Here is an 11,735-nt window from a genome sequence, read left to right as displayed (position 1 = left end):
TGCCTGTAATCCCAGCTACATGGGAGTCTGAGGCAGGAGAATTGCTTGAACCTGGGAGGCGGAGGTTGCAGTGAGCTGAGATTGCACCACTGCACTCCAGCCTGGGTGACACAGTGACACTCCATCTCAAAAAAAAAAAAAGACAGGGTCTCGCTATGTTGCCCAGGCTGGTCTTGAACTCTTGGCCTCAAGCAATCCTCCCACCTCGGCCTCCCAAAATGCTGGGATTACAGGTGTGCACCACCATGCCTGGTCTGAACCATTTTTATGTCAGATTGTTAGCTTGGAGTTTCTGTCCCACGTGGGTGGCCTAGGTGTAGCGCAGGCCCCCAACTCCACATTCTTAGATATGACTCCGTTTACCCAGAGTTCGAGTGCTGCACTGGTTTCTCTAGTTTCACAAAAGGGCAGCTCATCCTGGGCTCCAGCTGTCTGCAGAGGGCCAGTTCCAGAACCTCCTGCTGTGTGTGAAGCTGCGGCTTTGACTCCCACCCCTAAGACATACCTGGTCCTGGACCCTTTATGGGCAACGCAGCTTCAAACCACTGGCTATGGGACCTTCTTCATTCCAAGAGTCTGGCTGTCATGTTTCCCCCCATCTTGTCTTTGAACAGGGAGATGGTGCAGTTCTGTGTGTGTGTCGAGTGTGTATGTGTGAATATGTGCGTTGGCTTCCTACACCTGCTGGCTCAGCCAACTTGACTGAGGTCTCTTGCAGCTGCAAGCCTTGGGCAAGCCATATAATCACTCTGTTTCTCAATTTACCCATCAGGAAAATGGGATCACAATGGTACCCATATCACAGGGTGGTTGTGAGGCTTTAATGCTATTTAAGATATGCGACCGGCCAGGCGCGGTGGCTCACGCCTGTAATCCCAGCACTCTGGGAAGCCGAGGCGGGAGGATCACCTGAGGTCAAGGAGTTTGAAACCAGCCTGGCCAACATGGTGAAACCCCATCTCTACTAAAAATACAATATTAGCCGGGCATGGTGGCAGGCGCCTGTAATCCTAGCTATTCAGGAGGCTGAGGCAGGAGAATCACTTGAACCTGGGAGGTGGAGGTTGCAGTGAGCCAAGATCGCACCACTGCACTTCAGCCTGGGAGACAAAGTGAGATTCTGTCTCAAAAAACAAACAAACAAACAAAAACCCACACCACCAAACCTTGTTTAGCCTCTCGTTCCGTTATCTAGAACAGCCATGTCAGACCAGAAAAGCACACCCCAGAACTCAAAACCATGCTTTTCCCTGGGTGAGGAGTAAGGGGTGGTTCTAGTTTTGGTTGTGTGTTTGTGTGTATACATTTTCTGCAATCAGCAGGAGTCACTTTTATGATTACAGGGAAAAGGGCAATCAATACTTAAAACAACGGGCACCTGCTTAACTCTTTAAGCGCTGAGAGCCAGCTAGTGTTCAATAAAAACTTCAGGACGTGCTTGGCATGAGCTGACATTTTTGCAGGGGTTAGGGTGGTTTGAAGGAGGAGGGAGGAGGGCAGCCATGGAGAGCGGTGTTTCCTGTACTGCGTGTGTTTGAGGGGGCAGGGGGAGCAGTTTTAGATTCACAGAAAAATTGAGCAAAAGGTGCAGTGATTTCCTATATACTCCCCACTCCCCCACATGCACAGCCTCCCCGATTTTCAACAGCCCGCACCAGAGCGCAGGTAAGAGAGCGAATCCACAGAGTAGACAGTGGTCACTCTTAGGAGTACTGCCTCACCTGGCTCTGGGAAACCCAAACTCTGAGAGCTCCAAGCCTCCACCCAACTATTCACCTACCCCCACCCCGCAATTCAGCAACACTTTTTTTTTTTTTTTTGGAGACAGAGTCTCACTCTGTTACCCAGGCTGGAGTGCAGCGGCGCAATTTCTGTTCACTGCAACCTCTGCCCCCCAAGCTCAAGCAATCTTCCCATCTCAGCCTCCCCAGCAGCTGGGACCACAGGCCTATGCCACCACACTCAGCTAGTTTTTAATTTTTTCTTTTTTTTCCAGACAGAAAAAAAAGTGCAGTGGCGCGATCTCAGCTCACTGCAACCTCCACCTCCTGGGTTCAAGTTCTCCTGCCTCAGCCTCTTGAGTAGCTGTGATTACAGGCGCATGCCAACATGCCCAGCTTATTTATTTATTTATTTGTTTATTTATTTATTTATTTATTTTTGCCCAGGCTGCAGTGCAGTGGCATGATCTCGGCTCACTGCAATCTCCGCCTCCCAGGTTCAAGCGATTCTCCTGCCTCAGCCTCCCGAGTAGCTGGAATTACAAGCACCTGCCACTGCGCCCAGCTAATTTTTTGTATTTTTAGTAGAGACGGGGTTTCACTATGTTGGCCAGGCTGGTCTTGAACTCCTGACCTCATGATTTGCCCGCCTCGGCCTCCCAGAGTGCTGGGATTACAGGCATGAGCCACCGTGCCTGGCCAATTTTTGTATTTTTAGTAGAGATGGAGTTTCACCATGTTGGCCAGGCTGGTCTCGAACTCTTGACTTCAGGTGATCTTCCCACTTCAGCCTCCCAAAGTGTTGGGATTACAGGCATGAGCCACTGTGCCCGGCCTAATTTTTAAATTTTTTATAGAGATAGAGTCTTGCTATATTTCCCAGGCTGATCTCGAACTCCTGAGCTCAAGCCATTCTTCCGCCTCGGCCTCCCCAAGTGCTGGGATCACAGGTATGAGCCACTGTGCCCACTAACACCACATTTCTTGTGCACAGCAGAGACTTCGCTATGTGGGCAGCCACAGCCCTGCCCTCTTGGCACTTCGAGGCTCAGGGCAGCTGTCAAGCAGGTGACTGCAGAACCATCTGCTGTACTGCCTCTGTGTTAGCGGCTTCCCAGGGGAGCCGGGGCCACTGGGAACGGAGAAGTTGGCCTGGCTCATCCAGGGACAGCTGGGAGCTTCACTGGGGAACTGGTGTGGGGAAGAGTCAGTGACAGGGTTGGGATGGGAGGGTCCCTGCAGACAGGCAGGCGTCCTGACCAGGGCTGGGTGGGCCTGAGGAGGCGAGCACAGGCTGGGAGGCAGGAGCAGCCCTGGAGACTCCTTGGTCCTGTTGTCTCCATCTCCGTGACCCCTAGTGTGTCTTGTGCAGGGCCAGGGCTCTGCACATGTCCATAAAGGTCAAACCAACCCTCCAACGCACCAGGAATTCCTTCCATCCACTCGGGTTTCTTTTTGTTTTTTTTTTCTGAAACAAAGTCTTGCTCTGCCACCCAGGCTGGAGTGCAGTAGCACGATCTCGGCTCCCTGCAACCTCTGCCTCTTGGATTCAAGTGATTCTCCTGCCTCAGCCTCCCGAGTTAACTGGGACTACAGGCACGTGCCACCACACCTGGCTAATTTTTTGTATTTTTAGTAGAGATGGGGTTTCACCGTGGTAGCCAGGATGGTCTTCGTCTCTTGACTTCATGATCCACCCGCCTCGGCTTCCCAAAGTGCTGGGATTACAGGCGTGAGCCACCACACCCAGCCTCACTCATGCTTCTTTTTTTTTTTTTAAACCAAGTCTTGCTCTGTCACTCAGGCTGGAGTGCAATGGCGCAATCTCGCCACACTGCAACCTCCGCCTCCCAGGTTCAAGCAATTCTCCTGCCTCAGCCTCCTGAGTAGCTAGGATTACAGGCACGCACCACCACATCCGGCTAATTTTTGTATTTTTAGTAGAGACAGGGGTTTCACCATGTTGGCCAGGCTGATCTTGAACTCCTGACCTCAAGTGATCCGCCCGCCTCGCCCTCCCAAAGTGCTGGGATTACAGGCGTGAGCCACTGCACCCGGCTGACTCACGCTTCTTTAAGGACACTCTTCGGCCGGGCGCAGCGGCTCACACCTGTAATCCCAGCACTTTGGGAGGCCGAGGCGGGTGAATAGGAGTTCGAGACCAGCCTGGGCAACATGGCAAAACCTTGTCTCTATACTAAAAGTACAAGAATTAGTCGGGCCTGGTGGCAGGCGCCTGTAGTCCCAGCTACTCGGGGAGGCTGAGGCAGGATAATTGCTTGAACCCAGGAGGCGGAGGTTGCGGTGAGCCGACATTACACCACTGCACTCCAGCCTGGGTGACAGAGCAAGATTCCGTCTCGAAACAAACAAAAAACACAAAAGTCACTCTTCTTCACAATATGGGGAGTTGGGGACCAGCTAGAGGTTTGGGGCTGGCCCTCTGCTTGGTGGTGGTTGGGATGGTCCCATAGGGGAGCCACTGTGGCCCAGAGGCCTGAGCCGTGTGAGCCCGGGCCTTGTTTCCTGGACTGTGGGCTTCCTGGGTGCTGGGCCTACTCCCAGGGAGTGGCTCCTCCCTGAACTGTCCCTTTGCCTTGGGAGCGGAACCACGCAATAGCCTGACTGGCCCTGGCAGCCCATGCCTTGTGGCCAGTCACCAGAGAGGGCACACGAGACCCAGGCCAGGGGTATCAGGGACCGCCCCTGGTCAGACTCTGCTAGTTTCCCTGCATTTCACTACGTGGCTGGACCACAGGGGAAGAAACGGCAAGAAACCGTGTCTAACTCTCCCTTGATACAAATTCAAAGCTGGCTTGGGGGATGGCCACCTTTGGGGCACACACCTGGACAGATCTAAGCCGGCAGCGTGGCTGTTTGCTAGGCACTGTTCTGTGCCTGGGGCTTAATTGACAGAGGTGGGGCTGAATGACCATGAAGAGAGGCCAAAGCTATCGCAAGATTGATCGCATTTCCTGAGAGAAGGGGCACCCGTGCCATGCACGGTTCTCTGTAGAGAACCCCAGGTTTGGTCAGGAGGCAGAAGCAGGGCCAAGGGGAGAGCCCAGGCCTGAGGCTTTCTTGGGGTTTCCATGGAAAAGGCCTGGCAGGGCAGGGAAAGAGTTTAAAATTGGTTAGTTTGAGTAATTCTAGCAGGCTCTGGGCTGCAGAGTGGTCTCTAGCCACCTGATACCTGGCCCTGGGTGATTTAGGGCAGGGAGAATCTTGACTCCAAGGGCGAGAATTAGATAAGGAGGTGGCTGGGGCTGTAGACTTGGGGTCTGTTTTGTTTGTTTGTTTTTTTGAGACAGAGTCTCACTCTTTCCCCCAGGCTGGAGTGCAGTGGAGCGATCTTGGCTCACTGCAAGCTCCACCTCCCCGGGGTTCACGCCATTCTCCTGCCTCAGCCTCCCGAGTAGCTGGGACTACGGGCACCCGCCACCACGCCTGGCTAACTTTTTGTATTTTTAGTAGAGATAGGGTTTCACCATGTTAGCCAGGATGGTCTCGATCTCCTGACCTCGTGATCCGCCCGCCTCGGCCTCCCAAAGTGCTGGGATTACAAGCGTGAGCCACCGTGCCCGCCTGGGGTTGTCTGTTTTGTATATGAAAAGCATGCTCTGCCCCGGGCCTTAGCTATCTCTCTCTCTTTTTTATTTTTGAGACGGAGTCTTGCTCTGTGGCCCAGGCTGGAGTGCAGTGGCACCATCTCTGCTCACTGCAACCTCCACCTCCTGGGTTCAAGCGATTCTCCTGCCTCAGCCTCCCAAGTAGCTGGGATTACAGGCGCCCGCCACCACGCCCAGCTAGTTTTTTGCATTTTTAGTAGAGACGGAGTTTCACCGTGTTCGCCAGGATGGTCTGGATCTCCTGATGTCGTGACCCGCCCGCCTCGGCCTCCCAAAGTGCAGGGATTACAGGCGTGAGCCACCGCACCCGGCCTGGCCTTTGCTATCTCTAAGAATCGGCTAACCCTGAGCCCAAATGCCAGAGCACCAAGGATACAGAAAATAAGAAAATGTAGCTAACAGAACCAGTTGGGTGATGAATGGATGCCAAATAGACAAATACGGAATCTAAGAAAACACAGAACAGGCACTGCCTCTGGGCCGGGCCCTCGCCAAGCCCTTCGTGTACTTTAGGGCAGGGGAATCTCACCACGGTATTTCCCCTGCACTGGAAGTGGAAAAACATGAGTGATCATGTCACTGCCCAAGGTCAGCTGGCTCCTAACCTGCCACCGTTTTTCCCTGTGTAGGGGACTGCTTTCCCTGGCAAGCCAAGCTTACTCAGTGCCCCTTCAGGGAGCTTCCAGCTGTCCATGTCCACAGGGCTCCGGGAGCCCAAGTCCCCTCCCACTGATGACCGGGAGCTGCCTGTAGCCCCTCCTGGGATGGAGGAATACCCGCCAAGTGACAGAAACCAAGAGTTTTCATGCCGGCAGGTTACTCTAGTCCTGCTGGCATCATATCTCAGCATCATCACATATTTAGGGAGTGCTCTGCTGCATTAGGAGCTGGACTTGCAAACAGGCTTTCTGTCTTGGGGAAATCCACAATTTATTTATTTATTTCTCTTTTTTTTGAGATGGAGTCTCGCTCTGTCTCCCAGGCTCGAGTGCTGTGGCGCAATCTTGGCTCACTGCAACCTGCGCCTCCCGGGTTCAAGCGATTCTCCTGCCTCAGCCTCCCTAGTAGCTGGGACTACAGGCGCGTGCCGCCACGCCCAGCTGATTTTTTGTATTTTTAGTAGAGACAGGGTTTCATCGTGTTAACCAGGATGGTCTCGATCTCCTGACCTCGTGATCCACCCGCCTCAGCCTCCCAAAGTGCTGGGATTACAGGCGGAGCCACCGCGCCCGGCTGGAAATCCACAATTTCAATGGATCAGAATTTGCCTGTCACGTTCTTTGTGCCAGGCACGGAGCGGGGGGGGGCGGCAGGGGTGGAACCCGGCACACGGGCCTCTGCCTCCTTGGCGCGCTGTAGGCGCGAGCCTAAAGTCATCAGGCGACAGCCCCCGCCACGTTCCGGGGCGTCCCGACGGCTCCAGCAGCGGGTGGGATGGGAGGCGTCCGGACAGTCCGGAGGCCCCGATGGCCAAGAGGAGCCTGGGCTGGAGGTGGCCAGGCCCGGGGGCGGCCGGGGGAGGGCCCGGGACTGGGGCAGAGGCAGCGCGAGGCAGAGGCAAGCACTCGGACGAAGGCGCAGCCCCAGCCTCGGGGTGCGGAACGGGCACCTTCCGGGCCACTTGAGTTTGAGACCTTGCAGCCGGCTCAAGACCGGGGCGCAGCAGTCCCTGCCAGCCACCTTTCGGCGCGATTGGACGCGGGCGCCCAGGGTGTGCGGGATTCAGGCCCTGCACCCCCACGCATACGCGACCCCCCCCCCCGCTCCTGGCGTGGACTACAACTCCCGGCGTGTCCCGCGCGCCCCCGGAAGTGATCGCCCGGGTCGCCTCCGACCTCGGCGCTGGGCGGGCGCGCCGGGCCTGGGGAAGGGGCGGGCGCGCTGGGCCTGGGGAAGGGGCGGGCTCGGGGACCCGATGCGCGGGAGCTGAGGCTGAGATGGCTTCGGCGGGAGGCGACGACTGCGAGAGCCCCGCGCCGGAGGCCGACCGTCCGCACCAGCGGCCCTTCCTGATAGGGGTGAGCGGCGGCACTGCCAGCGGGAAGGTAAGGGGCCGAGCGGGCCGGGGTCTCGCCTCTCGCCAGTGCCTACGGGCGGCCCGGTCCGGCTGGGGTCCAGAGAGGAGACCCCAGCCCCGGCCGAGGGGCCCCCTCCCAGGCAGGGGCAGGGCGCGGGAGCGAAGGGGCTGCGGGCCGCGATGGGCCGGGGCGGGCTGGGGCGGGCGAGGGGTTGGGGCGCTGGGTCTCGGGGCTCCCCCACAGCCTCTCCGCCGGCCGGGCCCCTCGGAGCCCCAAGTCCGTGCTAACCCCGTTGGGCCCCCGCGGCCATCCCGCTGAGACCATCCACACCTGTTGGTGTCCTCCCGCCTTCCGAGCATCCCCTCCTAGGGGGCGGGTGGGTCAGTGTCTCCAGAAGCCGGCCCCGTGCCTGTCACAGGACGAGCGGTTCCAGGCGGGAATCCCATTTCTGTGTCTCCAGTCGACCGTGTGTGAGAAGATCATGGAGTTGCTGGGACAGAACGAGGTGGAGCAGCGGCAGCGGAAGGTGGTCATCCTGAGCCAGGACAGGTTCTACAAGGTCCTGACGGCAGAGCAGAAGGCCAAGGCCTTGAAAGGACAGTACAATTTTGACCACCCAGGTAAATCGAGAGCCCAATGGTGTGGGGAGGGCAGACCCCATTCTGGGCGGCCACTAACCAGCTGCGCTTGGGCCCAGGGTTGGATGGATGCAGACCCGCTTGGGTTGTTCCCCTCAACTCGCCATGCAGCCTGCAGTGGAGTTGGCTGCGCAGTGAAGTCAGGGGAACTTTGCCGAGTTCTCTGGGCCCTGGGTGTCCCCCCCAGGGGGACAGTCAGGAAGGCTGTTGCACTCTGGGGAGCCCTGCCCTGCCTTGCCACAACTGTGATCCTGGAGAAATCCTCCCATCTTCCCTTCCCACGTTGGGGCCTTTAGGGCCCTCTACACACACCTCTGCCCACTGGCCCTTCATTTCCCTCCCCTGCTTTGGGGCAAAGTCCTCAGAGAGGCCAGTGTGGGAGGCGGTGGATAAACTAGTGCTGGTGGCCTGAAGCTCCGGGCCAGGTAAACAGGGGCAGATACGGCAGGGAGACACCTGCCACTGCTAGAAGATTCCACCCTGGCTGGCTGGCATGGTCAGCCTTTTCCCAAGGACTTGTAGGAAGAAGGCCTGCAAAGCCGCAGTCTAACCAGTTAGTCCCAGAAAGAGAGAGAAGCAGAGGCCCAGCCTACCCACCTCCCAGGAAGAGCTGATCAGAAAACCCCTGTGTTCTGGCATCCCAGTGGCACAGAGCTTGGGCGGTGGCACAGCCCGAGAACAGCAAGGACAGGGTCATCCTGTGGTCTGCAGGGCTGCAGAGGGCGCTGTTGCTACCAAACATACACTGTATGGCAGTGTCCTAGTCTACCTGTGCTAGGGTCCTCGGTGTCCCCAGCACCCAGCTGTGCTGACCCCAGAGCAGAGAGGGTTCCCTGCTGTCCACTGCACGAGGGCATCTGCCTGTCTTGCCTTTGTCTCCAACCCTGCAGATGCCTTTGATAATGATTTGATGCACAGGACTCTGAAGAACATTGTGGAGGGCAAAACTGTGGAGGTGCCGACCTATGATTTTGTGACGCACTCAAGGTAAGCAGGTGGTTCTAGGGAGGGCCGAGGAGAGAGGCCAGCTAGGACGTCCCCTCTGGGGCTCACACAGACCTGCCTGGTGGCAGGCCTCACCCCAGTTGGTTTCTGTGGGTCCCCCACCCCCGCCCACAGAGTCAGTGTCCCTGTGACGGAAGCTGACTGTGTGTGTGGCCCGGAGACCCTGTGTCTGCAGCAGAGCCCCTTTCCCTGTGCCCCCCTCAGGTTACCAGAGACCACGGTGGTCTACCCTGCGGACGTGGTTCTGTTTGAGGGCATCTTGGTGTTCTACAGCCAGGAGATCCGGGACATGTTCCACCTGCGCCTCTTCGTGGACACCGACTCCGACGTCAGGCTGTCTCGAAGAGGTAAGGCGGCCGCGGGCCTCCCCGCCTGCCTGGCCGAGGCTGGCAGCAGGTCCTGAGGTCTGATGCACACCTGCCTCTTGCCGCTGCAGTTCTCCGGGACGTGCGCCGAGGGAGGGACCTGGAGCAGATTCTGACGCAGTACACCACCTTCGTGAAGCCGGCCTTCGAGGAGTTCTGCCTGCCGGTACCTGTGCTCGCTGCTTAAGAGCCTGTTTTCCCCTTTCACAAGGACATGTGGGACCCAGTACTGTGAGAGGGCTGAGTGCTGGGTGACAGTGATCTGATTGAAAAAAAGGAGAAGAATTTGGCTCATTACGGCCACATACCCTGGGAGTAGTTCTCAGCTCTAAAAACATTCTCTGTGCCTGCTCCTCCCTCTGCCTAGAAAAGCCCCATATCTCCCCCACATCCACAATGGCTGCTTCCTCCCTGCCTCAGGCCCTTGCCCAGCGTCCCCGTTCAACACTGAAAACCCTCTGCACCCAGCGCCAGCCTCTCTGCCTGCTTCCTTTTTTCAGGGCACTTATCATCTAATGCGTCCTGGGTGCTTATTCTCCGCAGAGTGGGGAACCCCAGGAGCACATTAGTCTGTTCACTGCCAAGGCCGGGATCTGGCCCTCAGAAGGTGCTTCAGAGCTGCTCCTCCAGGGTCTTTGTCCCCAGGCTGCTCCGGGCCAGTGCTCTGAAATCTTGGAGTGAGCGCTGTGCCCAGATCCCAGCTGGCTCGCAGGGAGCGGGAACTCCCCACTGCACACCCACCTGTCTTTTCTCCATTTCTCCATCTTGTGTTTCTGGCTTGATGGGACTTGTGGCTCTACTCAAATTGGAGTGTTTTGCACAGGAACATTTTGCCTGTTAAGGTAAAAATACAGCACAAAGGAACTGAAACCAAGATTCCTGCCTTTGATAACGTAGGACAAATAAGTTCTATCTGCTGGGTTTTTTTTCTTTTTTTTTTTAAGATAGAGTCTGTTTTTGTCGTCTAGGCTAGAGTGCAATGGCGCGATCTCGGCTCACTCCAAACTCCACCTCCCAAGTTTAAGCAATTCTCCTGTCTCAGCCTTCCGAGTAGCTGGGATTACAGGCATACGCCACCACACCCAGCTAATTTTTGTATTTTTAGTGGAGATGGGGTTTCGCCATATTGCCCAGGCTGGTCTCGAACTCCTGGCCTCAAGTGATCCACCTACTTCGGCCTCCCAAAATCCTGGGATTGAGCCACTGTGCCTGGCCTTTTTTTAAATTTTATTTTTAATGAGGTAGAGTCTCGCTCTCTTGCCCAGGCTGGAGTACAGTGGTGCAATCACAGCTCACTGCAGCCTTGACCTCCTAAGCTGAAGCGATCCTTCCACCTCAGCAACCCGAGTAGCTGGGCCCACAGGCGTGTACCACCATGCTCGGTTAATTTTTAAATTTTTGTAGAGAAGGGGTTTCCCTGTGTTGCCCAGGCTGGTCTCCATCTCCTGGGATCTAGTGGTCCTCCCACGTCAGCTTCCCAGAGTGCTGAGATTACAGGTGTGAGCCACTATGCCTGGCCTATCTGCTGCTATATAAAGAAAACTTTTGGTTTTTTTTTTTGCATTCATGCTGTCTGAAATTTCTGAAATATAATTTTTAAAGTTAACTTGTTTTAGTCTCTCATTCACAGAAAGATATTTGGCAAAAAGTAGGTGATTTGCAGTAAAACTCTGGATATCAAATCTGACTCAGCGACCTGAATGGAGGAAGCGCTGTCACCTGCTATGTCCTGAGCCCAGGTCCCAGAGATGTTTTTGGTTTGTTTGTTTGCTTGCTTGTTTTTTGAGACAGGGTCTCCTCTGCCACCCAGGCCCAAGTGCAGTGGTGAGATCTTGCTTCACTGCAGCCTCCACCTTCCACTCTCAAGTGATCCTCCCACCTCAGGCTCCTGAGTAGCCAGAGACTACAGGCACGCACCACCACGCCTGGCTAATTTTTCCTCTTTTTTTTTTTGCAGAGACGGGGTTTTGCCATGTTGGCTGGGCTGGTCTCAAACTCCTGGCCTCAAGCAGTCCACCCACCTCAGCCTCCCAAAGTGCTGGGATCACCGGCGTGAGCCACCGCACCCGGTCCCAGCCCCACCCAGAGCCGTTCTTGAGCCTCCTTTTCCTTCACCTCATGTTGAGTGGCTTGTGCAGTCCTCTGCCTGGACCTTGTAGGTATTTTCCAACTGTATTCAGGCCCATCCCTGCTGGCAGTTAAGACCCCTGCCAGCTCTCCTGGACTCCTCCAGCCCGTCAGACGATCAGACCAGAATGGAAAGCAGCCCTCACCCTTGGCTCATGCTTTCATGAGATGGGGCCCCACCAACTGCAGACACTGCTGTCCCCAGGACTCGGTCCCTGTCTGCCTCTTGCTG

At 56.3% G+C, this 11,735-nt stretch overlaps 1 protein-coding gene across 2 annotated transcripts in view; it reads left to right on the top strand.

Annotated features, from left to right (window-relative positions):
* The first annotated feature begins 7,176 nt into the window (after positions 1–7,176).
* UCK1 (uridine-cytidine kinase 1) overlaps positions 7,177–11,735 on the top strand; it is a 7,509-nt gene continuing 2,950 nt past the window's right edge. The window contains exons 1-5 of one of the 2 annotated variants that reach the window (XM_054500615.2): positions 7,177–7,395; positions 7,829–7,988; positions 8,897–8,993; positions 9,216–9,358; positions 9,448–9,542. In XM_054500615.2, the coding sequence (XP_054356590.1) occupies positions 7,288–7,395; positions 7,829–7,988; positions 8,897–8,993; positions 9,216–9,358; positions 9,448–9,542 (603 nt within the window). In that variant the 5' untranslated portion in view covers positions 7,177–7,287. The remainder of the gene's footprint in view (positions 7,396–7,828; positions 7,989–8,896; positions 8,994–9,215; positions 9,359–9,447; positions 9,543–11,735) is intronic. The other variant, XM_054500616.2, reaches the window with a different exon arrangement.

Source organism: Pongo pygmaeus, chromosome 13, assembly GCF_028885625.2.
Source record: "Pongo pygmaeus isolate AG05252 chromosome 13, NHGRI_mPonPyg2-v2.0_pri, whole genome shotgun sequence".
Taxonomy (NCBI): Eukaryota; Metazoa; Chordata; class Mammalia; order Primates; family Hominidae; genus Pongo; species Pongo pygmaeus.
Note: the sequence above shows the minus strand (reverse complement) of the source record. Positions and strands in the feature narration are given on the sequence as shown.